Source organism: Panthera tigris, chromosome B1, assembly GCF_018350195.1.
Source record: "Panthera tigris isolate Pti1 chromosome B1, P.tigris_Pti1_mat1.1, whole genome shotgun sequence".
In the NCBI taxonomy this organism is placed as follows: Eukaryota; Metazoa; Chordata; class Mammalia; order Carnivora; family Felidae; genus Panthera; species Panthera tigris.
The window spans coordinates 26336229-26361235 of NC_056663.1; the positions used below are offsets into that span (position 1 = coordinate 26336229).

Genomic DNA, 25007 nt, shown 5'->3' on the forward strand with positions numbered 1-25007 from the left:
ACCTGCGTGGCTCAATCGGTTGGGCATCCAACTTTGGCTCAGGTCATAAGCTCATGGTTCCTGAGTTTGAGCCCTGAAGCGGGCTCTCCGATCTCAGCGCAGAGCCCTTTTAGTATCCTCTGTCTCCCTTCCTCTGTGCCCCTCCCTCACCTCACCCCTCCCCCCGCCCACTGTCCCCTGTATACACACATGCTCTTTCTCTCTCTCAAAAATAAACATTAAAAAAAAACCGACAGAAAAAAACCCACATTTTTATGGCACAAATTAAAAATTAATCTCATGCTGCTGAAAGTATGCCTTTAGCTGTTCCTAAGAGAGCAAAAAAAAAAAAAAAAAAGCAAAAACGAAAACAACAAAAAACACAGAGGTTCCTAAAATGGCATAAAAATAAAAGGAGGTCTATATGTACTTTACACATATCACATAGAAAAAAAATTTAAATAACTAATGTCTCTCCTCTTTTATTACTAATTTAACCCCAGGATTTTATTTTTTAAATTTTTTAAAAAGTTTATTGACTTAGAGTGCATACAAGCACGTGTATAAGTGCAGGAGGGGCGGAGAAAGAGGGAGAGAGAGAGAACCCCAGGCAGGCTCCACACTGTCAATAGAGAGCCCAATGTGGGGCCTGAACTCACAAACCATGGGATCAAGACCTGAAGTGAAATCAGATGCTTAACCGACTGAGCCACCCAGGCACCCCTAACCCCAGGATTTCAAAAGCCATGCAAACAATTATTACATGAGAATGAGCTAATAGTAATTCAAAAATTATGAGTTACTGTACTTTTTTAGTTAATAGGTTTAAAGGCCAGGGCTCTGATGATCTCTCTAGAAGAAAAAAGACCGTTTGCAACTTCCTGTATTCCCAACACGCCTCTCTCACCACTAAGTGGATTTCTCCATGACCCACTCAGCTGGACTCTCTTTCTCCTCGGAACTCCCATGGCTCTTTGTCTAGATTCGCTTTAGATCTATTGCCGTTGGACATAAGCCTCATCTCCCTTTCCAGACCACGGTCCTAAAGGACGTCTCTTAGGACATCCTGCTGGATTTTCCGGGTGCCCTTACATGCTGGAAGGACACCGTGAATTTCTGCTGAGTGAATACAGGATTCAGTGAACGAACAAATATCCTGACAAACGTCTCCCTACGTGTCATCTCATCTCTATATTGCACGAGCGCTGGGTTGTATCTTTTAGTTACCAACGTAGACAAATAGAGCTCCATCATTTCTCTGGCAAGGATTTGTTTTTTTAACTTAGTATAAGCTAAAACCATAATTAACCACTGGGAAGACCGGCCCCAACATTTTTCAACTGACCATGAAATGGAACTGACTGATACATCGGAACCAGCCCTCCGTAGATGTGAACTTCAAGGGGTGACCAGAGGCCTCGGGCTTTGCCTCAATGCGGAGCCGCTCCCAACCATTCAGATGTTTGCTTCGGATCGTCCCCACAAGTGATCTTCTTAGGGGAGAGGAGACAGCTCCCCAACCCTCAATGAAATACACGGGTAGGCCCTTTCGAAATAATTCTAGGTGGGCTAGGCATGACACCTGTGTCTGGGAGGCTCCGCCCTCATGAAGTAGAGAGCCACTTTTGCTCCAGAAAGAGGTGATAAATGACTAAAATAAACAATGTTACAACTGGCTTCCACTTTTAGTCATCATTACTTCATGAGTGAAACTTAAACAGTACCTTGGATACCTTCTCAGTTCCTAAAGAAATCTTTGCTGGGAGGGAAGAGGAGAGGGGGAAAGGGAGAAAAAACACAGTCTAACTAACTCTCTGCTGTGTTTCATGGTTTTTCATCCTCTCTAATGGCATCTAGAGTCGAGAGAAAATTAGTGGGAGAACAGACCATGGGCGTGTTCTTAATAATTTATTCCATTTTATTGTATTTATTATTAGGTTAAAAAGCAGTTAAGGCCCAACCTGCTTTACACAGAGCATTAAGCTCTTGGTGGGGCCCAGTGCCCTGACGAATTTAAAAGAGGGCACAGAGAGGGGTGCCTGGGTGGCTCGGTTGGTTAAGCATCTGACTCTTGATTTCGGGTCAGGTCACAGTCTCCCAGTTTGTGGGTTCGAGCCCCGCGTGGGGCTCTGCACAGACAGTGCGGACCCTGCTCGGGATTCTCTCTCTGCCCCTCCCATGTGCGCTCACTCGCTCGCTCTCTTTCTCTCTCTCTCTCAAAATAAATAAATATACCATATTTTCTTTATTAAAAAAATAAAAACTGAATACAAGAGGGCACGGCGAGAAGGAAGAAGGGGGCAAGAAGAGAGCCACGTTAGAAGTGCAGCGAACCCAGAAGGGGTGTGCCTGCTCTGTGCTCTGCCATTAGCCCGACCCGCAGCTGTCAACACCGGGGCCTTCTCCTCCCACTCTCCCCAAACCCCACCCTACTGCAGACCTATTCGAAAAAGAGTAAACAAAGCACCGACAAAAGCAATAACAGAAGAGGGTGGCAAAAGACGATCATCCCGGACCAAACAGATCTTGGTAATATGTTTGCTTTGACCTCTTCTTTGACAAGCACTACCACTAAAAATAAGCTAGAACAAAAGGTGATTCGTTATGCACGGCCATAAAGAACCCTGGGGCACGCTGCATACATAATTCATGATGCGAAGCAAGCTGCCATCAGCCCCATTTATCCTTTCAATATTTTAAGGTGGCAAAAGGTTCCCAGATATTTATAAAGTCTCTTATTCCTACACAACCCGTCCAAGTTCAAGAACTAATGGAGAACTTTAGTCTTCTGCAAATGACATTACTCATGATCCAAAGACCATAAATCTTCTAGGATTCGCTCGGTATCCATCACAGGAGGGTGGCTAAACAACCCTAATAAACCAATTAAGTAAGCAAGCAACACGTAACAGTCCTGTTGAAATTAATCTTATCAAATCACTTCTGCTTTCTGTTTTAAGAACAAATGCCCCAGTGTGGTTCAAATTTATTCCATCCTATTCATCCAAATCACGGAGATACGCTTTCCACCTCACACACAGGGAACAGAAGCCCAGGAAGGTTACTTGGCGTATCTCAAGATCTCAGGGCCAGGCAGAAAGGCCCAAGACCTCCTCATTAACATCCTGGACTGTTCCCTTCCTTCCCAAGGGCCTACATCACTTCCTGTTATTAGATTTACCTCAGAGTGCCCCCCCCCCAACTCCTTTCTTACTCCATTCAAGCCCATCTTCCATGCTGCCCTGAGTGGTTACAAAAGGTGAACCTGACACACCCCTGTTTAGCCCTTGAATATTTCCCTCTCCCCCCAGGGAGGGGAAAAACCATCAAATCAAATAAAAATAGCTTTATATTGAGCTGCCCATAATTCTGTCACGAATTTTAGCTAATCGGGTATACAGGCTAAAAGATATTTACATGGCAGGCACCTGGGTGGCTCAGGCAGTTAAGCATCTGACTTCGGCTCAGGTCATGATCTCACGTTTTGTGAGTCAGAGTCCCAATTGGGTGAGCTTGAGCCCTGCTTCCAGCAAGCCCTGCTTGTCCCCCCTCCCCTCTGCCCCTCACTCACTTGTGCCCTGTCTCTCCCTCTAAAAAAAAAAAAAAAAAAAAAAAAAAAGATTAAAAAAATATTTACATGTCATGTGCACTATTAAGTAAAAGAGCAGACTCCAGTCCAGTCATTTGTCTGACCTTCTTCCCCCCACCCCTACTCTATGACACTCCAGTGGCCTTGGTGGTTGTCAGAAAGTCCCCTAGCACCACCTCTGCCCTGCCGGAGACCTGTCCTCACACATCCAGCCCTGCCCGCCTGGCTCCAGGTAGCTCCCCCACCTCAGCCCTCCTCTGGCTCCTGCGGCCTGTTTGCCATATGTATACTGCTTGTCTGCTTTGCCCAGACTGCAGATGCCTGGGATCAGGGCCTCCATCACCTCTGACTCCCCATCACCTGCCCAACGCCGCATCATTACAGAGCATCAGGTGATGTTCGTCGTCCAGCACTATGGAATTGAACACTCATGCGTTTTGCACGTTATTCCATTGGTCATTCAACCAACCACCCATTTTTGGCAGGTGGAAAGCTAGCATTTTCCTGAAAGGCAGTACAGGGTGGTGACAAATGGCATATTTTCTGGAGGAGGAGAGCCTGGGCCCTGGCACATACTGTGTACGTCTGGCTAAGTCACTCGGCTGCCCTACGCCTCGGTGCTCCTCACCATGAACGGGGATCATGGGCTAACATTTATCAAGCACTGACTGTCTGGCAAAACTACCCTGGATACTTGGCATCCACGGATCCATTCAACCCTCACAACATCTAAGGAGGCTGTGAGAGGAGGAACAAATGCTAAGGGAAGGTGAGGATGATTTCTCCTCGTGTACCCACGAAGAAACTGAGGCTCAGGGCAGCTCCCCGGGGGTGCAGGCTTCTTTACTCCCTAATCTGCTGGCTTTGAAAGATTAAAGATGCAAGGCCTCTCTCTCTGATGCTGCCGTGGCATAATGCAAGAAAGCTGCCTGGCAGGATTCATCTCTAGCTATAGCTAATGGGACACTTGTCCTACGTCACCCTCCACAGGATGCTATGTAGGCTCCTTGGGGTGAAGATCTGTCCCGTTACAGAAACGAGCTAAAGGTGGTGGAGGGAAGAGACAGAGGTGGGAGGCTATTCGTACTTTAAGTAGCGCACACCCAGATTCCAAGCATTGTATTATCCGGGTGACACGTGTGTCTGCATCCTTGGGAGGCGACAGAGCGTGTGTTTACGCGTGGATGTGAACAAAGCCACCGACGTGCACCAGATTCTTCGAAAGCAAATATTTGTCTACAACTGAAGAACCAGGATGCTTTTCTAACAAAGAACAATGTGCCCCATTCTAATTCCTGATTCTTCCTCCTGGTCTACAGCGGGCTCTGCATTCAAGGGACATCCCCCCATGAATGAATGTGTCTCAGATCACAAAGGGCACAATAAATCAGAAGATTCGCGGACTGCGCATAGGGACGGCCTGCACCGGAGTGGGGGGGGGGGGGGAACACCTGGGGCCAGGTACATGGCAGCCTAGCAGGTCCAGAAACGGTCACCCGGTTGTTGTTTTGGTTTTTGTTTACTTGTCTCGGCGAGAGACTTTTAACAGCCCTGGTAATCAACAAGATGCAGTCACCCCTGCCATTGGGGTAAGCTTTAAATGCTGCACCATTGTCACACAGACAAGGCTTGGAAACATGAACAGTTTTCAAAAAGTAGCTGAGAGGCTAACACAGATCTGATCAACTGTCTGCCTGCAGTAAAGCCTAGCCCGACAGCCTCCAAGGCAAATTCCTACAAGGACCAAACAGAAAATAAGTGAATTTTCCTTTTCTCTGTGCCAAAGGAAAAAAAAAAAAGGTGGAAACAATGTAGTAATCAGGGAGAATGCACATTATATTACATGGTAACCAGAGGGCACGCATATGTTTTTCTTGGGGAAGGGAAAAGGCATACGTAGTCACAGAGGCTTTAATAAAAGAAATAAACTCAAAAGAACACCTGCCCCTATCTAGAGAGGGTTGGGCCACTCATCAGCCATCTGGGGGTGAGCAATCTTAGCGACAGGGACAGATGCATCCTAAGGGGGCTTTGCATCCCATTTTTGTGTTACTGTGCCCTGGGCACAGAATGGCCCAGCTCTCAGCAGACCGCTGAGCTGTTTGGGCATTACAGTGGTCTTCCGGAAAATTCGTATCTCTCTTTTCCATTCTTCCCCATACAATTCACGAGCAACAAGCCCACAGCAATGCCAGGCCAATGTGCAGACAAGGTAGGTCAAGAGCATCCCAGCAAATACATATTTTTTAACAAGATGCTCAGAAAAATGTGGTAGGCATACTCTTCTCCACACCGTCTGCATGGATTGGGACAGTTAGTATGAGATGGAGAATTTTAAAGACCAAACCCTTCAATGAGCCCTGTTAAAAATTTTCTGTCTCTAAGAAAATGATTGCCAGTTTTGTTAGCTTGAAGCAAAACAGACAACTAAGTATCTTTTAAATGCAAAAGCAACCCTAACAGGATTGAATTCTTTACTGTTTTTACAGTTTAAACACATTTTATTGTGCTGGGGTTATCCTTTTTTTTTTTTTTTTTTTTTTGGAGACAGAGAGAGAGTGTGTGTGTGTGACCAGGGGGAGAGGGACAGAGGAGGAGGAGAGAGAGTGAGAGAGAGAGAGAGGGAGAGAATCTTAAGCAGGCTCCATACTGAGCGGGAAGCCTGACGCAGGGTTTGATCCCATGACCCTGGGATCCTGTGCCAAAATCCAGAGTCAGATGCTCAACCAACTGAGCTACCCAGTCACCCCAACCATTCTTTACTCATTACACACACAGAAGAGTGAACAGTTCAGATCATCTCTTAAAAGTTTGAACCCCGGGGTGCCGGGGTGGCTTAGTCGGTTAAGCGCCTGACTTCGGCTCAGGTCATGATCTCACGGCTCACGAGTTCAAGCCCCGCATCAGGCTCTGTGCTGACAGCTCAGAGCCTGGAGCCTGCTTCGGATTCTGTGTCTCCTCCTATCTCTGCCCCTTGACCACTTGTGCTCTGTCTCTCAAAAATAAATAAATGTAAAAAAAAAAAAAAAAAAAGAAAAAGAAAGTTTGAACCCCTACTTGTACCAGGATAAAACATCCAGGGTACACTTGCTATGCATAACAACCAAGCTGAGGTCTAGAAAACACAATGTTCTGGAACTCTAGGACTAGTTACAGGACAGAAATGAAAACTGTCCCACTGGCACAGGCAGATTTTTCTTTAGGTGACAGTGGAGGTAGAAAGGAGAAGCAATGTTTTTTGAGGCACCAGGGTGGCTTAGTTGGTTAAGCATCGGACTCTTGACCTAGGCTCAGGTCATGATCTCACAGTTTGTGAGTTCGAGCCCTGCATCAGGCTCTGCGCTGACAGCATGGAGCCTACTTGGGATTCTCTCTCTCCCTCTCTCTCTCTGCCCCTCTCCTGTTCACACATGCTTTTGTGCTCTCTTTCTCTTGAAAATAAATAAACTTTAAAAAAAGAAAAAAGAAAGGAGAACTAATGTTTTGGGTCAATGAAATACAGTTCATTATCAATCATGTTTGTATTCATTTCTCACATGGACACAGCATTATTCTTGCCACCACTATCTTATTTTGACCAGTGGAAAATTTATTTGGAGAGATGCAAGGTTTGTCAGTATTGCTATATCTAAACACGCCATCACATTAAAATGGATGAATTAGGGCTGCCTGGCTGGCCCAGCCCACAGAGCATGAGACTCTTGATTTCAGAGTTGTAAGTTCGAGCCCCATGTTGCATGTAGAGAGAACTTAAAAAATAAAATCTTAAAAAATAATAATAAAATGGACGAGTGATGCTGAGAAATGCGTAATAGTGCTGAAAACAATGGTATTCCAATAGGCATCACAAAAGTCCATTAAAAAGACTGCCCTTATTTTAGATCACAAAGTTAAACTTTTATAACTCCCAAGCCCCTTTTTATTTTTTTTCCAAGCCCCCTTTGGAGGCCCACCATTCAGACTCAGAGATTCGTCGTCTTGTAGTTGTATCTCAACAGTGTTCTGAGCACAGAGCTGGATTACCAACCCTGAAGGAAATAAAAGGGAGTATTTCTCAAGATGCTGGAAACTGAAGCATTTACTTAGCATAAAATTTATAAAACAAGCTTGAAAGAATCCAAGGTTTTTCAATATAGGACATCCATTGGTAGAATATGACTGATATACAAACATACAACAGGTCTAAAACTACTCATATGAGAGCATTTCTAAAATACAATTTTAGCTGGCCAAATGCAAGGTGCAAAACAATGAGTGCAGCATTATCTTTTTCAGGTTAAAATATATGCAGGGGCGCCTGAGGGGCTCAGTCGGTTAAATGGCAACTTTGGCTGAGGTCACGCTCTCACGTTTGTGAGTTGGAGCCCCGCACTGGGCTCTCTGCCGTCAGCACAGAGATCACTTCAGATCCTTCGTCCCCCTCTTTCTCTGCCCTTCCCCCACTTGCACACACACACTCTCTCTCAAAAATAAACATTTTTTTAAAAAGAACATAAAAAATATATGTAACATATATATGTCACATATATGTTATACACACACACACACACACGCATATATATATATATATATATATATATATATATATATACATATGCAAACATATGCTTTCTTTTTCTTGGAAGAATTCACAAGAAACATTTTCCAGAGAAGAAAGAGAACTCAGGGTTAGGGTTATGAGAGATGGGATTCTGCTCCTAAACATAACATCCATATACAGGTATTAGTTTTTGATTGTCAGTAGAGGTTATACAGGTGGAGATACTACGGTTCCCCGTGTGAATCCTTCTGTTGTTACTTCCCTGTACTTAGAAAAATGATAATGGTATTATATTTGATCGCGAGGAAGTGATCAAGACATGTGCTGAATAAAATTTAAAACATCAGAAATTTTTTAAACTCGAAAGGGCAAACATGCTGGAAAATAAATACCTTATGTGTGAGAGCAAAAGGTTATTATATTTAACATTTATAAAGAGTTCATATAAATTGAAGCCTGTAATTATAAGAAATAAGAAATCACTGTGATTAAAATCAGAAAAATAAAAATACCACTAAGCTGATGCTGAAAGATATTATTAAACAATTCACAAAAGAAGCAACACAATTAGGCAACATTCATAGAGGAAAACATTCATATTCATGAAATAAAGTTTTGACCATCAGTGAGACATTGTCTTCCATCAAATGTTAGTGCATTTTTAAGACGATACCCAATACTGAGGAAGTACAGTGAGATCAATCTGGTGTCCTCAGCAGGTATGAGAATGAACTGTGGCCCCTCGTGGGAAGCAGTGTGACATGTACTGGACCTTAGACATTCCCCGCCTTTGACTCAATGATTCCACTCTGGGGATTACTGCCCAAATAAGAGCTTTTATAAAGAAATACAGTCATCAGAGAATTACTCGAAATACAGTCATCGGAGAATTACTCGTAACAACAAAAACTTGAAACAACTTAAGAGTCCAGTGGTGAAATTAACAAAGGTAAAAATCCCCTTGATGTATTGTTATGCAAGCATTTGTAATTATCACGTAGATACCAATAATATGAAACCATATTCACGACGGCTTACTTAGGTTAAAAAAACAATATTTAAATTATTTATACAATGTGATTACAGCTACATATTTTAATAAATTGAAAATTAAGGGGGAAAAACTGGGACACCTGGGTGGCTCAGTTAAGCGTCCGACTCTTGGTTTCGGCTCAGGTCATGATCTCATGGTTGGTGAGACAGGCCTGAATTGAGCTCTGTGCTGACAGTAAGGGGCCTGCTTGGGATTTTCTCTCTCCCTCTGTCTCTCTCTCTCTCTCTCTCTCTCTGCCCCTACCCAGCTCTCATGCATGCCTATGCACATGCGCCCTCTGTCTTAAAATAAATAAATCAACTTAAAAAAAAGGAAGGGGGACTAAAAAGAGAGTAACTTGTGTTAAATAGTTATATTAGATATCAGTCACAATATCGAATTTTTTCCCCTTTACCCCTCAAATCTATGTTTTAATAAAGGGGAAAAAAGCATGTTCAAAAGAGCATACAGTGTTTATGAACAGGGATTGTGCTATACTTACACTCCTTCCCCCAAAAAAGGGGAATTTCATCCACAGCTAATGAGATTTCCAAATATATGTTTAGACTTGTGCTTTCTAGAATAAGTGCAGAAACAGTAGCAGCAGCTAACATCTGTTGAGCTCTTGCCATACGTCAAGCATTGTTTTAGGCATTTTACATGTACTAACACAATCTCAGGACCACCCTGTGACACAGAGACTATAATGATGCCCCAAATCACACAGCTAACTGGCGGGGGAACAGGGATTCCAAAGCAGACATCTACTCAAGGGCCCTTGCATCTAACCACCGTATTGCAAGGCTTCCATTTTAAAATGCCACAGGAGGGGTACCTGGGTGGCTCAGTCAGTTAAGCGTCTGACTTTGGCTCAGGTCATGATCTCACGGTCCGTGAGTTCGAGCCCTGCGTCGGGCTCTGTGCTGACAGCTCAGAGCCCGGAGCCTGTTTCAGATTCTGTGTCTCCCTCTCTCTGACACTCCCCTGTTCATGCTCTGTCTCTCCCTGTCTCAAAAATAAATAAAACGTTAAAAAAAATTTTTTAAATGCCACAGAAAATTCAGGTATTTCAAGTCAAGATATAAAGTAAATATGAACAAAATATAAATCAAACATTTAAAGTATCTTGCACTTCCTAGGATTCCAGTTAAAATGTAACTGAGTATATTCTGATCAATTAAGAGGCAAGGAAAGACAAAGTCGAAGGATTACAATGAAACACGGGAGAAAACACTGTCAGAGTGTGGGGAGTGGTGTCCAAACAAATGAAATGCACGGAATACAGTATTCCATTACTGCAAAATTCATAAAAACAATATTTTCAGCCTGTGATGTCCCAAAAAAACACAAAGGTAAGATACTGAAATTCAGTCCACAATCAAATGCTAATTGTGTTACAGCCCAATTTGCCTCTACTGCAGAATCTGTTATGGTTAAGACTAAGAGGAAGGAAAATCGGTGTTCTCGGATACATTTCCAGGGATTATGGAGGCATGAGGCCATCTGGCTGTTAGAATAACCAACTCTCTTTTCCTGCCGGTTCTCAGACCTGGAGAAAGTAACCAGTGGCACGCTCAGACGTGGATCCCTAGGACAGGTGTTCTGTCGGCCCAGCAACAACTTGATTATAAGTCTGAGCAAGTCATTTGAAACGACCCTGCCATTCTCCAGCCATAAAGCTCTTCCATACTCTGAACATAGCCCTGCCTGATGGAATAGGAACGAAGCTTCCAAAACTCTAACATTTGGACCAGCCATGGTCACCAGCAAACTTCTTATCAGTTCATATGTGTGACTTAATTAAAGAAGCCTCTTCCTTAATAAGACGGCTAAGTGCTTTCGTGCACACATGCCCACCCCCAGGCATGGCACGCTGAACTCTGTATCACCCTCCGCCTCCAACTTTTTAAATCCCATTCTAATTTGAAATACCCTCCCCCACTCCTTCATGTGGTTAACTGGAAATCACCCTTTAAACGCTCACCTGCACTGTGGTCCTTTTGGGAACCCCTCTCTGAGACCCCACCTCTCCCCAGCTCCTGACTGTGACCTCTGCTGATTTCCACAAGGGCAGGTCCCATGCATTAGCAGACCCCACAGGCCCAGCACTCGGCACTACAGGATGGGGCATCCAGGAAAGAGGGGAGAAGAGGGGGGTCCATGCATGCTGGAAGGCAGTCGGCAGCCTAACCCTCGGACCAGAGCAGGACAGAGGGTAGGAGCAGAAGGTCAGGGCTGAAACCCCAGAGTGCTCTCACTCCGGGGCAGTCACTAACTTTCTAAGCCTCAGTTTCTCCACCTCCACATGAGGACAGTGATAACACCTACCCCCCAGGGTTGCTGGGAGGATTAAATGAGATCACCCATGAGAAGCACTTAGCACTCTCTAGAACAGGTGGGAACTCAAGAGAGGGCCTGCATCTCACGGGCTTCCGACCTCGTCCCCTTAGAAAGTCTGGCGTGATGATTAATACAATGATAGCCTTTATGGCATGAAAAATAAAAATCTTACTGAAACAACAAAAGAAGTTGCTAAATCAAACAACAGACCCTGGGAGAAACAGAATTTTTCTGGGGCACCTGGGTGGCTCAGTCAGTTAAGCGACCGATGTCAGCTCAGGTCATGATTTCAGGGTTCGTGGGTTCGAGCCCCGCATCGGGCTCTGTGCTGACAGCTCAGAGCCCGAAGCCTGCTTCAGATTCTGTGTCTCCCTCTCTCTCTGCCCCTCCCCTGCTTGTTCTCTCATTCTCTCTCTCTCAAAAATAAACATTGAAAAAATTTTATATAAAAAAAGAAATATCATTTTTCTGATTTTATTTTCTCTCTCCATTACTATTTTTTAAAACTCTCCCTAAAAAAAAAGAAGAAGAAGAAAAGTAAAGAAAGAGGTTTGCTCTACTCCCCCTCAATTCGCTACCCCTGTAACACGGTACTAATATAAGTCCTTCATTTTAAAGGTGGAGTGGATCTAAGAAAATTAACTCTTTAATTCTCTCAACATTGAACATGCTGACAACAGAAAGCTGCCTCGACAAAGCATCCTCCAACAAAGAAACCTATAAGCAGCAGCCATATATTTTTACTATAGCAGCATCCCATTTAATTTGCACCGTCTTCAGAGTCGGTGTTCATAAATCTTTGGTGTCAGAAATGACTGATCACTTTGATCTCTCTCAAAAGGAAGCAAATCCATAAACGACTCTGAGAGATGTGAAGGTCCCTGATGAGGAGCCATTATTCCTCCTCAAAAAAGCAGATTTGTTTTCAAAGTTTTTAGAAAGCCTCGGGTACCATGCATTGTCTTTTTTCAGCATCCTCTCCAGATCTGCCTGCAATTTCTTGCAAACGAGTGATCCAAACTGGAAGCCAACGGAAGAGAATGGCTCGGGCATTACTCTCCACCTACTCCTCTCTGCCAAGCAAATTCAAAGTATGAGGACATTTTTTCCTCAGTACAATCACATTTTTCTTCTGGAGAAATCAAAAGCCAGGTTCTTCCTCTCAGTAATGATTCAAACCGGCAAATGAATTTCTCCATATGTAGTCCGATTCCATATACAGGAGAATCAAAAATTGTATCAACCGGGGTGCCAAGGTGGCTCAGTCGGTTAAGCATCCGACTCTCGGTTTTGGCTCTGATCATGATCTCACGGTTTGTGAGTTTGAACCCCGCGTTGGGCTCTGCACTGACAGTGTGGAGCCTGCTTGGGATTCACTCTCTCCCTCTCTCTGTCCCTCCCCCACTCTCTCTCTCTCAAAATAAATAAATAAGCCCCAAATCCGAACTCAGCTCCCCATGGCCTAGGCCATATACTTATTTTATTCTCCTCCAACTCCTATTTCGGTACAGACTTCTGTACACAGCAGGTCTTCAAGTGATTAATGACAGAATCCGGCTAATAAACTTACAGTACACTTGGCTGTCTAATCTGCTAATAACCTAATTTTTGTCTCCATGCTACTCCATCTCCTTAACTCATATCTGCCTATGGTTCTGCAAATTGTTCCAGAGCGCTACTCAAAATTTCTGTAGAGAAACAGCACTGCACAGAAGACCGTGATTGCACAGTACTTAGGGGCGCTCCTCTTCTATGTGTTCTTTATCGTCAGACCCCATGAGATCACAAATGCCACAGAACAGACCGGAAGGCCCAGGAACTACTTTCTTCCTCTCACTGACGCCAAGTAAGAGGATTCCGGATGCAACCATGTTAGATGTTCATCAACGTGGCATCTCAGAGCCTGGCCTAAAAAGCCCTACTCTCCTCAATTCGTGCCTTAAAAGCAAAGTTGCTACAAAGAACCTGACAAGAGAATTTCCAGTCCATTCGCCCAGGGAGGAAGCCAGCAACCTCACCTGCGCCTTGCCTCCGGAAGCATTTGACCTCCCATGTGGGGGCCACGACAACGTGAATGCACTAAATGCCATGGACTGTTCACTTAACAGGAGTTAATTTCCTGTTATGTGGATTTTTTTCTTAATATTTATTTTTGAGAGACACGAAGCACAAGCAGGGGAGGGTCAGACAGAGGGAGACAGAGGGCGGGCTCTGCACTGACTGCAGACAGCCCCACATGGGGCTCAAACTCAGGAACCTTCTTCTCCTTTTGTATTCTTTGCCTTCTGGAAATACAAGACTAAAGAAAAAAAGGATGCTGATGGTTTTTCACCAATTTACTCTTTAAGAAACGAAGTATCAGAATGTTCAGCTAAGAGAGTATGTTGAGAAAGACGAGAAAATGTTTTCAAGCATTCCGTGCCCAAACTGAAAATAACTAAAGACGTTTCCTCCTCCCTCTCCACAAACACGCCTGTGCGCGGGCAGCGGGGTCTGGGAGTTCTTTTCTTTTTTTTTTTTTTTTTAATTTTTTTTAATGTTTATTTATTTTTAAGACAGAGAGAGACAAAGCATGAACGGGGGAGGGGCAGAAAGAGAGAGAGAGACACAGAATCCGAAACAGGCTCCAGGCTCTGAGCCATCAGCCCAGAGCCCGACGCGGGGCTCAAACTCACAGACCGCGAGATCATGACCTGAGCCGAAGTAGGACGCTCAACCGACTGAGCCACCCAGGTGCTAGGAGTTCTGATCCACAGCACGGTCCACGCCAAAACGTATCTGCCTTCGTCACAGCCAGCAACTCTTCCGCCTTCCAGGAACTCAAACCCACACCCCTAACCCGGAACGGAAAAGGCAACAGCCGGTGGAAGAAGGCAAACGGCTGGTACGAACCATGGAAAACGTCTTCCTTCCTGGACCAGCACCACACCTGCACTCTCCTCACCTTCTACACTTTGTCTAGAGGACAATGTCAAGGGGGGGCTGGGGGTGAGTCAGAAGGAGCGAGTTAGGGAACAGTCCGCTTGGGGGGGGCAGGCAGGGCTCACTGACTCGACGGGAGCAAACGTGAGATCGGGTGGAAGAGGGCTTTCTGAAGCTGGTTCCTGCACTTGTTCACCTTGACCTCCCAGTAAGCTGCTCCTATGCCCACCCCTCCCGCATTCCTGTAGGAGCTAGGAGGCAGGAATACAGGTGCCGGAAACATCACACAGGAAAATGGTATACGTTTACCTTAAAATACACACTTTAAGACCCAGAACATCATAAACAACCCAAAAAAGCACCTCGCCAAGGAATCGATTATGGAACACTAGAGTTTCTTGAGTTCTTGAAAAGTAATCAATCTCTATTGAACACCTTCAACCGTCTCAGCCTTGCACCTGGCCCTGTCCGGGAGCGCTGTGCCATCATAGGAAACGTCAGAGCTCAGAGGAAGGGACAGAACCATAGCCATGTGGTTCTGTCATACCTTACATAGTATGTACCGCCATACCTTACATGGGAGGAAGAGTCTTTACAGAAAACACGTCATCATACGTGTTCTGGGGTTGTCTGAGGTGCCTGCGGATTGCTCTGGGTTCTACCGGCTGCCCGGATGTGAGAAGCCAAGTACGGATCAGGGGACAGCTTCTTCAATGCTAGAGCATAACTAGGGAATGCAGGCCAAAATGGGGCTTCCCCATCCCAACCCACTACAGTGAAGGTAGCCAGCCCCCAGAGAAACGTCAACCTGACAACCACCGGGAACTGGTTTTGCAATCAGCGGCCGAACCAGGGAGAGCAACAAGATGCCTGGGCCTGCCCCAAGCAGACCCTACTAGGGTGCTCTCCACAGAGCCCAGAAGCACAGAGCCACTCTCCTTTCCACCCCGGGCCACAGGACTGCAAAGCCTCAGGAGCCAAGAGAGGGAGAGGGAGGAGGCCAGCACCTGCCCTGGCTTTTTAAAAACAGCATCCTACTAGATGGATGACCAGGTCCTTAATCAAAACAGGCTTCCATGGAGAGAAGCAACTTAATGGGTGAATGGAGAAAGCAACCAGAAATGTTCACCCCGATATCAGCCTGCACCCCTCCTGTCCTGTATTATAGAACAGAAGCCCCCTCCCTCGCTTCTCCACAGACACAGGAAAACAACTGTTTTCCCCAGCGCATTCTCTCACCTAATCCCCAAGATGACCTTTTGCGTGTTAAAATGAAGTAAACGACTAAGAACAAAAAGAAGAGGTTTACTGGGGAGTAAGACAAGCAGACAGCGGAATATGACATAAAACATCTGCTCACGAATAAAAAATACTTTCTCTAGGGAAATTCTAAACTACTTGTGCAGAGATGGGCCTGAAATTCTGTTCTAGAGTCTAAAGAAGAGGCACCTAATACTTAAAATAATCTGAATACTCCCAAGGCCTCTCAAGTCTTTGAATTCTATTTTTCATGGTATTTCTTTCTCCCACTGCATGATTAAGGTTTTGATTTTTATATGAAACAAAGCCCTCCAGAGTTCAAAGAAGACAGTTCACAAAATAAAAGCCAAGAGGCATCAATGTTAATAAAGCTAAACTAAAAAGATATTTAATAACCTTTGTGAAATTAAAAACAATGACTAATTCAATCCAAACAACTAGGTCATGCTCAGATTCCAGTAACTCTAAAACTGAGCTATAATAAGGCAAGAATTCTCCTTTGCTTCAGTGGTCACAATGAAGGGCCCATTCAAGGGAAAGACCAGTAATACAGACACAATGGAAACACCAGAGGGACGTTTGTGGGGCAGAGGAGGGAAGTTGGGACACAGGACAAAGCAAGATGATCACTACTACAGGGGCCACCTGGGAATTTGACAGAGTACGTGAATAACAAAGAAAAAAAAGGTATTTCTCACAAAAGAGCAAACAATCATTCTGCAAACATCTGAGAGGCTCTTACAAAAAGCCACCAAGCCTCAGGCAGGTCTCCTGCTCAGAGGAAGCAAGTGGACAACCTAATCAAAGAGATCTTGTGACATACAGAAACACCAGCAGAGCAAGGCAGAATACGCTGGATGCCTCAGAGGTATACAGTGTGCAAAAAACAGAACAGGGGCACAAAGCACTCAGGAGACGGAGAAAGGCATCAGGTCACTGACTGAATAAGACAGACCAAATATAAAGACGACCATGTGGGAAGTCTGTCCCCTGCCCTGGGTTGCTTCCTAATTATTCCTACACAGGACCTTTAATGATTTGGAGAACAGGATATTTAGTGAAAAACTACATTCACACCAAGTTCAACTCACAAAGGCCCACTCTTCCAATTTAAAAACGCACCTCGTTCACTCAATCACTTGCACAGACTCTCAAGGGACTAGAGTCTTGCTCAGACCTATATCCTGGCTTCCACATCTTACTCAATGTGCCATGCATCATCCAACCGAAGGAGTAGTCAGTGCTTCTGGCTTGGATAGCATGCTGGTAGAAAAGAACAAAAGCATGAATAAATATTCCACAAGAAGAGACTCCATTCCAGGACAAGAACATCCCACCAAGTCACGAGGAGGAAACTTGGCTGTCCGATTCTGGCAGGTCAGTACCTGGTGAAAGCGGGCAAACATGTGCCAATACACTTAGGATCTATCTAACCTCTTCCGAGTTTCCAAAAGCATCTCTTGTCACTCAACACTTTTGTCTTTTTTTTTTTTAATTAAAAAAAAATTTTTTTAATGTTTATTTATTTTTGAGGGAGAGAAAGAGACAGAGCGTATGCAGGGGAGGGGCAGAGAGAAAGGGAGACACAGAATCAGAAGCAGGCTCCAGGCCCTGAGCTGTCAGCACAGAGCCCGACGCGGGGCTCGAACTCAGGAGCCGTGAGATAGTGACCTGTTGCGAAGTCAGATGCTCAACTGAGCCACCCAGGTGCCCCAATGCTTTCATCTTAAATAAGATACATAGATAATCTCTCTAACAACATAAGTGGATCTTTTTTTCACTAGAACTTTTAAAGCCAAGTGGTTGTTGGCTGAGAATTTTCCAAAACATCACATTTCTTTTGTAGACTAAAATCAGAAAAGAGAAATCCAGCACTATGTCTGTCTAGGTCAATGACATTGGTGCAGCTCAGGCCAGAAAATGCAATGCCCTACTGACATTGAATGGGGCCAAAACAGACTCCCCCCCTCCCCCTCCCGGCCAAAATAAACTTTAAGAGATTGTAGTGCAACTTTACATTTTTTTTGTATAAAATCAAGGGAGACAGTAATTTACTACTTATTTTAATGTCCTAAAGTTGAAAAAATTAAAAATCCAGTCTTTCACCACTGAAAACAATAAATGAATTTTTTTCCCCACTAAACTTCATTCTGATGGGTCTCAAATTCCTCTGACAGATTTTTGATCAAGTCATTTGTATTAAAAAGTACTGATTTTAAAAACTAACCACTTAAAATTGCCTCACACATGTACAAGCAAACGGTCCACAAAACATTCTCCTTCAATTTCACACCATCCTATCTAAAATTGTTAAGACTTTACAGGGGAGTTTGACACTTTAACTGAATGTAAAACTAAGTAACAAATTGTTTTAACTTCCCTAAAATGCAAAACGACTTCTTAAAGAGACTCGAGGGGCTGCCAGTAGATTAAAGAAAGTTTCTGCTGAGTTAAAATACATTTTAATAAAACCTAGGGGCTCAAACATATTTTTTTTATAAAAATTTTTTTTTTAACGTTTATTTATTTTTGAGACAGAGAGAGACACAGCATGAACGGGGGAGGGGCAGAGAGAGAGGGAGACACAGAATCGGAAGCAAGCTCCAGGCTCTGAGCCATCAGCCCAGAGCCCGACGCGGGGCTCGAACTCGCGGACCGCGAGATCGTGACCTGAGCTGAAGTCGGACGCCCAACCGACTGCACCACCCCTAACTAACTGAGCACCCAACATTATAATTCTGTTCCTACAATATCTTCTAGTTATTTATTATCTCAGCTCTTCCCAAGTCTTTCAGAATTGTTAACAAATAGTATCAAATGAGTGCTGTCACGGACGAATCTGAAAGAGGAAAATGGGTTTCTTCCCATCTTCTTTTATTTACTTATTTATTTATTTACTTACAGGTGTATTTAACGTATAGTATTAGTTTTAGGTAAACAACGTAACAACTCAGTGTTTGCGTGCCTTGCAAAATGATCGCCGCAGTAAGTCTAGTTAACATCTGTCACCATACGGTTACTTCTCTGTCTTCTTAACGTCATGAATTACCCATAATCATTTTCTTCCACTACTCTGTGCCCTTTGCTACTTTTCAAAGAAATACAATCCTAAATGAAGCGAAAAAGATTAACTTAGTTCTCAGACCATGTATAAGCCAGACGTGCGTAATCTCTAGCACAAAACCAACTTATGATTTACTCTTACTCGATATATAATACAATTCGATGGTTTTCAACCATTTATTTGTTTTCTACGTTGAGAAAATCATCTTCTCCTTACGGCCTACATCGCAAACCAGGTGTGCCTCCTTTGAAAGACGCGCAGGCAAAACAATAGCAAGAGAATGGGCTCTCGGTTTCCGTAGCCTGGCACACGGTACGTGCTTTGCTTGTGGAATTTATGACTGTTAAAAAATGGAGATCTGAGGTTAGAAAAAAAAGAAAAAATTCTGGCCTCATGGTGTACTCCTCAAATTTCCTGGAACTCCCCTGCCCGGAGCTTTGCTTGTCCAATAACCTGTGTCTTCCCCTTTGTTGATAGGAACAGATTTATTAATGCTTCATCTTTGGATTATGAATCAGCTTTGGGCAGCTCCTTCAATGAGCTACTCTGTGACTATGTAACTCGTAACCACTTTCTTCAATCTAGTAACACAATAAAGAAGTGTTTGCTTTCATGAGGAAGGCACCAAGGCAAATGTAAAACAAACTGAAGAGTCACGGACAATGACATGACACCAGATAATCATTCCGAATGGACAGCTCAATTGACTGGCGGTAACTGAATACGGTGGCTTTTTTCAGGCTGAAGAATTAAACTCAGCCTAGATCTAGGGCAGCAGGAAGAGGTTACCTTTGGAAATATTGGTGTCCGATTGCTTCCTGACACTATTAGGAGCTGCATTCAGACTAGGACAAAGATCAGAATGGCATGCGGTCTTCCATTTCATCACAGCTCAATGTACCCCGGGGGTGGAGACTGAGGGGGGGAAACTGGCCATGATGCTGTCACTGGGCTTGTCCCTACGACGCCTGGAATGCTGTTAACCATACCTGCTCCCCAAAAGCCGGAGTTGTTTAAAGAATGCTCTAGTGTGAAAAATGGACACATTCCCAGCTAAAGACTCAGGGTATCAATTAACCAGGCTCAAAAAATCCCACACCACCAGTTCTGGAATTCTCCCACTCACCTACAATGCTTTAAAAAAGTAAAACAGAAAAACGGCTATTGCAAAACAGTCCCCAAAAGAGAAAAAGGAAAAAAAAAAAAAAACAAAAAACCATAAAACTCTTGCCAGCCTTTTGTCCCTTCCATCTCTCACAAAGTATTTCCAAAAAGCTCTAACGCTTAGCAAAAACCAAACCTTTAGACATCTCTAAAGCACAAAACTGGCAGGAAATACCCGAGGAAACTCCCCTCAGAGATTTCAGTAATCTATCTTCCATGCCTTAGAGTGTGCTGGGCAACAGTGATCCCAGGACTTAGTCATGCATTACAGACTGAAATTTTTGTCTTTACTAAACCATCATTCACCCCATTTACAAAACATTCTTCTCTAGAATTTCCCAAGAAAAGTGAGCGATAATTTTTACTTTATGATTACGCTGAATTTAAACCAAAGATGATGACAATGACATCTCAAGCCGCGAGCACCCCGTAGAGATGTGTCTAATATGCACAATAAGCCAGGGCTCAGCATGAAGCTATCCATCTTCTGTTCAACCACCTGAAATTCCTTCCATGGAAGGCAGGCTGAATTGGGAAAAGGGAAAAGGAGATCCAAAATCCAACAGTGGGCCTGGAACCCGCTTTTGAGGTCTGGGTTTTTTTATTAGGAGAGTATGACACTGGCGACTGTTATTTCTCTTTTGCTCGTCCCTAAACCCCCCTGCATTCACACTGAAAAACTTTCCCGGAGAGCCTGTGAGGTTAAGCAAACAGTCGATCAAATGAAACACCGGCATCTTCAAAAAATGCACCTTAAAACATTACCACAGAAGAGCCACGTCCCTCTCTCCACTTACCCACAGAAGAGCCACGTCTTTCTCTCCACTTACCTGGGAAAGCGTGTGGATTGGGCGACCCTCTCTTAAGGCACTTAGAACAGAGAATGTGCACGGTGTAGTGCAGTCCAGGCCATTCCTGAAGTAGGACATTCAGTTCCTCTACCAAGGGGGTTATGGCTTGCCACGCCGTCCATATATTTGGTAACGAGGCATGGCTGGCAATGGACAGAGTGTCTGGCTGCAAGACCCCCTTGGCAGGTCTGTAACTGACCACCACAGGAACCTTCCCTCTATATGCAAAGATCTGAAGTTTACCATCCGATCTGTGTACCACGTGGCTGTTGATCTGGACGCTGTAGCGTGCAAACAACCCGGGCGGGAAGGTAAAGGGAAAACTATATTCAATCTGCAGCTGCTCGGCCACAAAAGACTGTCCGGCCAGGTTGGTCCCGTTGATCCAGGCCTCTGCGTGGGGCACGTCATTCTGCACATAGCATGGGAACTTGTACCAGGCCGTGGACCCATTCAAAGGCTTGCCCTTGGGTTTATTGAGGCAGTAACAGAGTCCCATCTTCTCCAGCAGCTCCAGCAGCAGCTGAAAGTCCTGCTGGGCCTGGACATGAGGCTTCAGCAGCAACCGAATGACATGGGCTGGCAGGAGCCCATGAAGCAGAAAGCCCTCCACATAGTGATGGAGCTGGGTGGTCCGGAGCAGTTCCTGGCCCGGGGTGGGCGCCGCCGCCGGCGGGGAACTTTCCCCCTCGCCCTCACCCTCGCCGCTGGTCCCCAGAAGCAGCTTGTGCAGCAGCAAGGAAGGATCCCTCTGGAAGAAGACATTGAGGATGTCGATGAGGCGGGTGAGGTTGTGGAAGACGTGCTCCTTGAGGGCTGGGCTGTCCTCGAAGTAGAGCAGCTTGCCGCTCTCGTGCAGGTAGGAAAGGGCGCTCTGCAGCCGGTCCTCGGTCAGCCCCGCCTGCAGGCCCAGGCGAGCCGAGTCCCACCAGCTCAGCCACAGTCGTTGCGCCTGGGGCGGCTGGAAATGCAGTTCCTCCAACACCTGCCAGGACCGAGGCAGCACTCTGTGTAAATTGGGGAAGATTTCCCTGTGCTCGGCGACCGAGAGCAGTTTGTCCCGAAGGCGCTGTAACTGGCGAGGGTCCCTGCAGCTAACGGGCAACACCGGGGAGAGGATCTGCAGCCGGTGGTTGAGCAGGTACTGAAAGTGGGCCTTGCGCCGCCGAAGGTTCTTGTCGGAAACCCCGTAGTAGGCTGCGTGGGGGCTGGCGGAGCGCAGCTCGAAGTCCCGGGCCAGGGCCTCGTCCACCACCCGAGCCAACCGGCTCAGCCCCTCGGCGTCGTGCTTCTCCTGCAGGGCGATCTGGCGGTGAATGTCCAGGCACTTCTCCTCCAGCTCCCGCTCCCCACACAAGTCTGCGTGCGTGCCCACGATGCACACCACGGCGTGAGGCACGCGGGCCCCCACCCGGTGCAAGAAGGAGCCCACGGTGGTGGGAAAGCGGGGCGGCTCGTAGGTGGCCAGGTTCACCACCAGCACATAAAGGGCTCCTGGGGAGAGGAAGAAGGGCTGGATCACCTCGTAACTTTCATCCCCGGCTAAGTCGTACACAATGAACCGCAGCCCCCGCGAAGCGTCGGCCGTCCAGCTGGTCACCTCGATGCCTTTGCTCACAGAAGGAGCCGCAGGCGGGTAGCTCTTTTCCTTGTCCCCTCCTCCTTGGTTTCCGTCCACTCTCTCCTCCGTGAGGCAGTGGCGGAGAAGGGTCTTCCCTGCAGCCTTGTGGCCCATCAGAAGCAGCTTGAGGCGGGGCTGCACGGCCGGCTGTGAATGAGCCAGCTCCTTCTGGTAGGCTGCGATGTAGGGGATCCCCTTCATACAGACCTCGTAGGGGGGCTGGATCAGCGGGTTGTCCTTGATCTTCCACAGGCCCACCCTCGAGAGCTGGCCAAAGTTGTCCGGCAGCACTGCGATCTGGTTCCCTTGCAGCACCAGCTCCTCCAGGCCCGTCAGCTCCACAATGGAGTCGGGCAGGTAGCGGATCCGGTTGTTATCCAGCCAGAGGGTGAGCAGCCGGCCCAGGCCCGAGATGAGGGATGGCACGGAGGTGAGCTGGTTGCGGCTAAGGTAGAGCTCCTCCAGCCCAGCCAGGGGCAGCAACGCGGCAGGGAACTCCTCGAAGAGGTTGGAGGAGAGGTTGAGCATTTTGAGTCGCTGCAGGCGGCTGAACTGGGCGGGCAGAGCCTGCAGCCCGTTGTTGTCCAGCATGAGGCTCTCCAGGCTGGCCAGCTCGCAGAAGCCGCTGGGCAGGGTGCCAAGCTCGGCCCCGCTCAGCCAGAGGATCTTGAGGGCACGCAGGGCACTGATATCCTCAGGTAGGCCCCGCAGCCGGTTGCTGGACACGTCCAGCTCCTCCAGGGCCGCCAGCTGCAGCAGCTGCCGCGGGAAAGCAGTGAGCTGGTTGTGGTCCACGTCGAGGGTGCGCAGGCGGAAGAGGCAGGAGAGGGAGTCGGGCAGGTGCGCCAGCCGGTTAAAGCTGACGTCCAGCTCCTCCAGGTGGGCAAGGGCCCCCAGCTGGGCCGGCAGGGCGGGCAGCTGGTTGTGGCTGAGGTTGAGCTTGCGCAGCTCCCGCAGGGCACTCACCACCTCCGCGCCCAGGGCGGTCAGCCGGTTGTGGCTCACGTCCAGCTCGGTGAGGTGGTGGCCCAACTCAGCCACGGCCGGGGGCAGCCGGGCGAAGCGGTTCCTGCGCAGGACCAGGACGCGCAGGCTGCCCAGCGCCGAGCCCAGCCCGTCGGGCACCTCCTCCAGGCCGTTGTTCCCCAGGTTCAGCACCTCAATGTCCCCGATGTTGGCCGGCAGCACGAGCTGCGGGGCGTCGGGGGAGTCGAGCTGCTCGGCGCCGGCCCCCGGGCAGCCCCCGGCCGCGCTGAGGGTGAGCTGGCGCAGGTTGCTCCGCAGCTTCCTGGCGCGCAGGGCGGCGTCCCGCCACAGCCTCACCGTCTTCAGGTTCCCACTGTCCTTCCCAGCCATGGCGGGGCCCCGGGCCGACACCCTCGCGCCGGCGCCCGCAGCTACATGCCGCGCTGCGCCCGGGCGGGCGCCAGTCTCCCGGGCCCTCTCGCCCCTCCCTTCCCACCAGCCCTCGGCGACCGGCGGCTGAGGGTCCTAGCGCAGCCAGCGGCGGGGCGCCCGCAGCTGGGGGGCGGCGGCGGCGACGCGAGCAGCTCCGGGGGGCGCCGAGCGCGCGGCGCGGGGGGAGGCGGCGGCGGCCGGCGGGCAGCGCAGCTCGCATTCTCCTCGCGCCCCGGCCATGGGCGCGCCGGGGCAGCAGGGCCGCCGCCCGCCGCGCCGCGGAAGATGCCTGCTGCTCCTCCTCCCGCTCTGCCCGCCTCGCGGCGCCTCGGTGCCGACTCCGGCCCCGCTACCCTCGCAGCCGCGGCCCCGCGGCCGGCAGCGTCGTCGCCTCCGCGAGCTCCAGGAGGAGGGCGGCGCTCGGCTCCGCGGCCGGCATGTTGCGGGCGCAGGGCCGGCGCGCAGCCGGGAGGAGGGGGCGGCGGCGCCTCCTTGTCTCCGCTTTCCCCGGGCTCGGGCGGGAGCGCGAGCGCCGCGTCCCCGGCGCTGGGAGGGCGCGATCGGGAAGCGGCAGCGCCGCCCGGCGGAGCGGCCCCCACGTGACCGGCGGAGGCGCCGCGTGTTCCCGGCACCGCCCCGGGGGCGGGAGCCGCTGGGCGAGCGGCGGCTGCGGGGCCGGAGGCGCCCGCGGGTGCGGGCCCGGGACGGGGACCGCGCTCGGCCGGGCGCGCGCGGGGAGCCGGCCCTGGCTACGGATCCGGGCTTCGGGGTTTTCCCGGTGGGGCTGGCCTGCGTCTGGCTCTTTGTTGGCCCCGCGCCTCTAAGGATTCCTTTTTCTCCCCTCCTGGGTCAGGTCCGGGGGCCGCCCTTGCTCATTTCTTTACCGTCCTTCCCCTTCCCCTGACCCAGCATCCACACTGTGATGGAGCTGGCGGGATTCGGGGGCCTGGGTTGCGTTGTAGGAGCTTAGAACGAGAGTGTGACTAAACAAAAGGACTAAAGCAGGCAACCGTTCGTTCATTTGGTAAATATTTGTTGAGGCCCTATTTTGTGCCAGGCTGACGGAGACAGACGTTCTCAGCTCTCCTGGGGAAGACTTGGAGCAGGCTCCTGGCCGGAGTTGGGGAGTCGGGGAGGGGCTGGGGGGCTGGGGTACGCAATGCAAGGGCTTTTCATGTAGGGTATCCCATTTATCCCCACAACGACCCCGTGAAACAAATCCCATATCCCCATCGCACAGTACTTT

The 25007-nt window shown here is 48.0% G+C and overlaps 1 protein-coding gene across 1 annotated transcript in view; it reads right to left on the bottom strand.

The window, feature by feature from the left end:
• The window catches only part of MFHAS1 (multifunctional ROCO family signaling regulator 1), a 90753-nt gene extending 66916 nt beyond the window's left edge, over positions 1–23837 (bottom strand). Inside the window, exon 1 of the mRNA XM_042983111.1 lies at positions 20722–23837. Coding sequence (XP_042839045.1) covers positions 20722–23719 — 2998 coding nt within the window. The 5' untranslated portion in view covers positions 23720–23837. The remainder of the gene's footprint in view (positions 1–20721) is intronic.
• Between the last annotated feature and the right edge of the window lie 1170 nt (positions 23838–25007).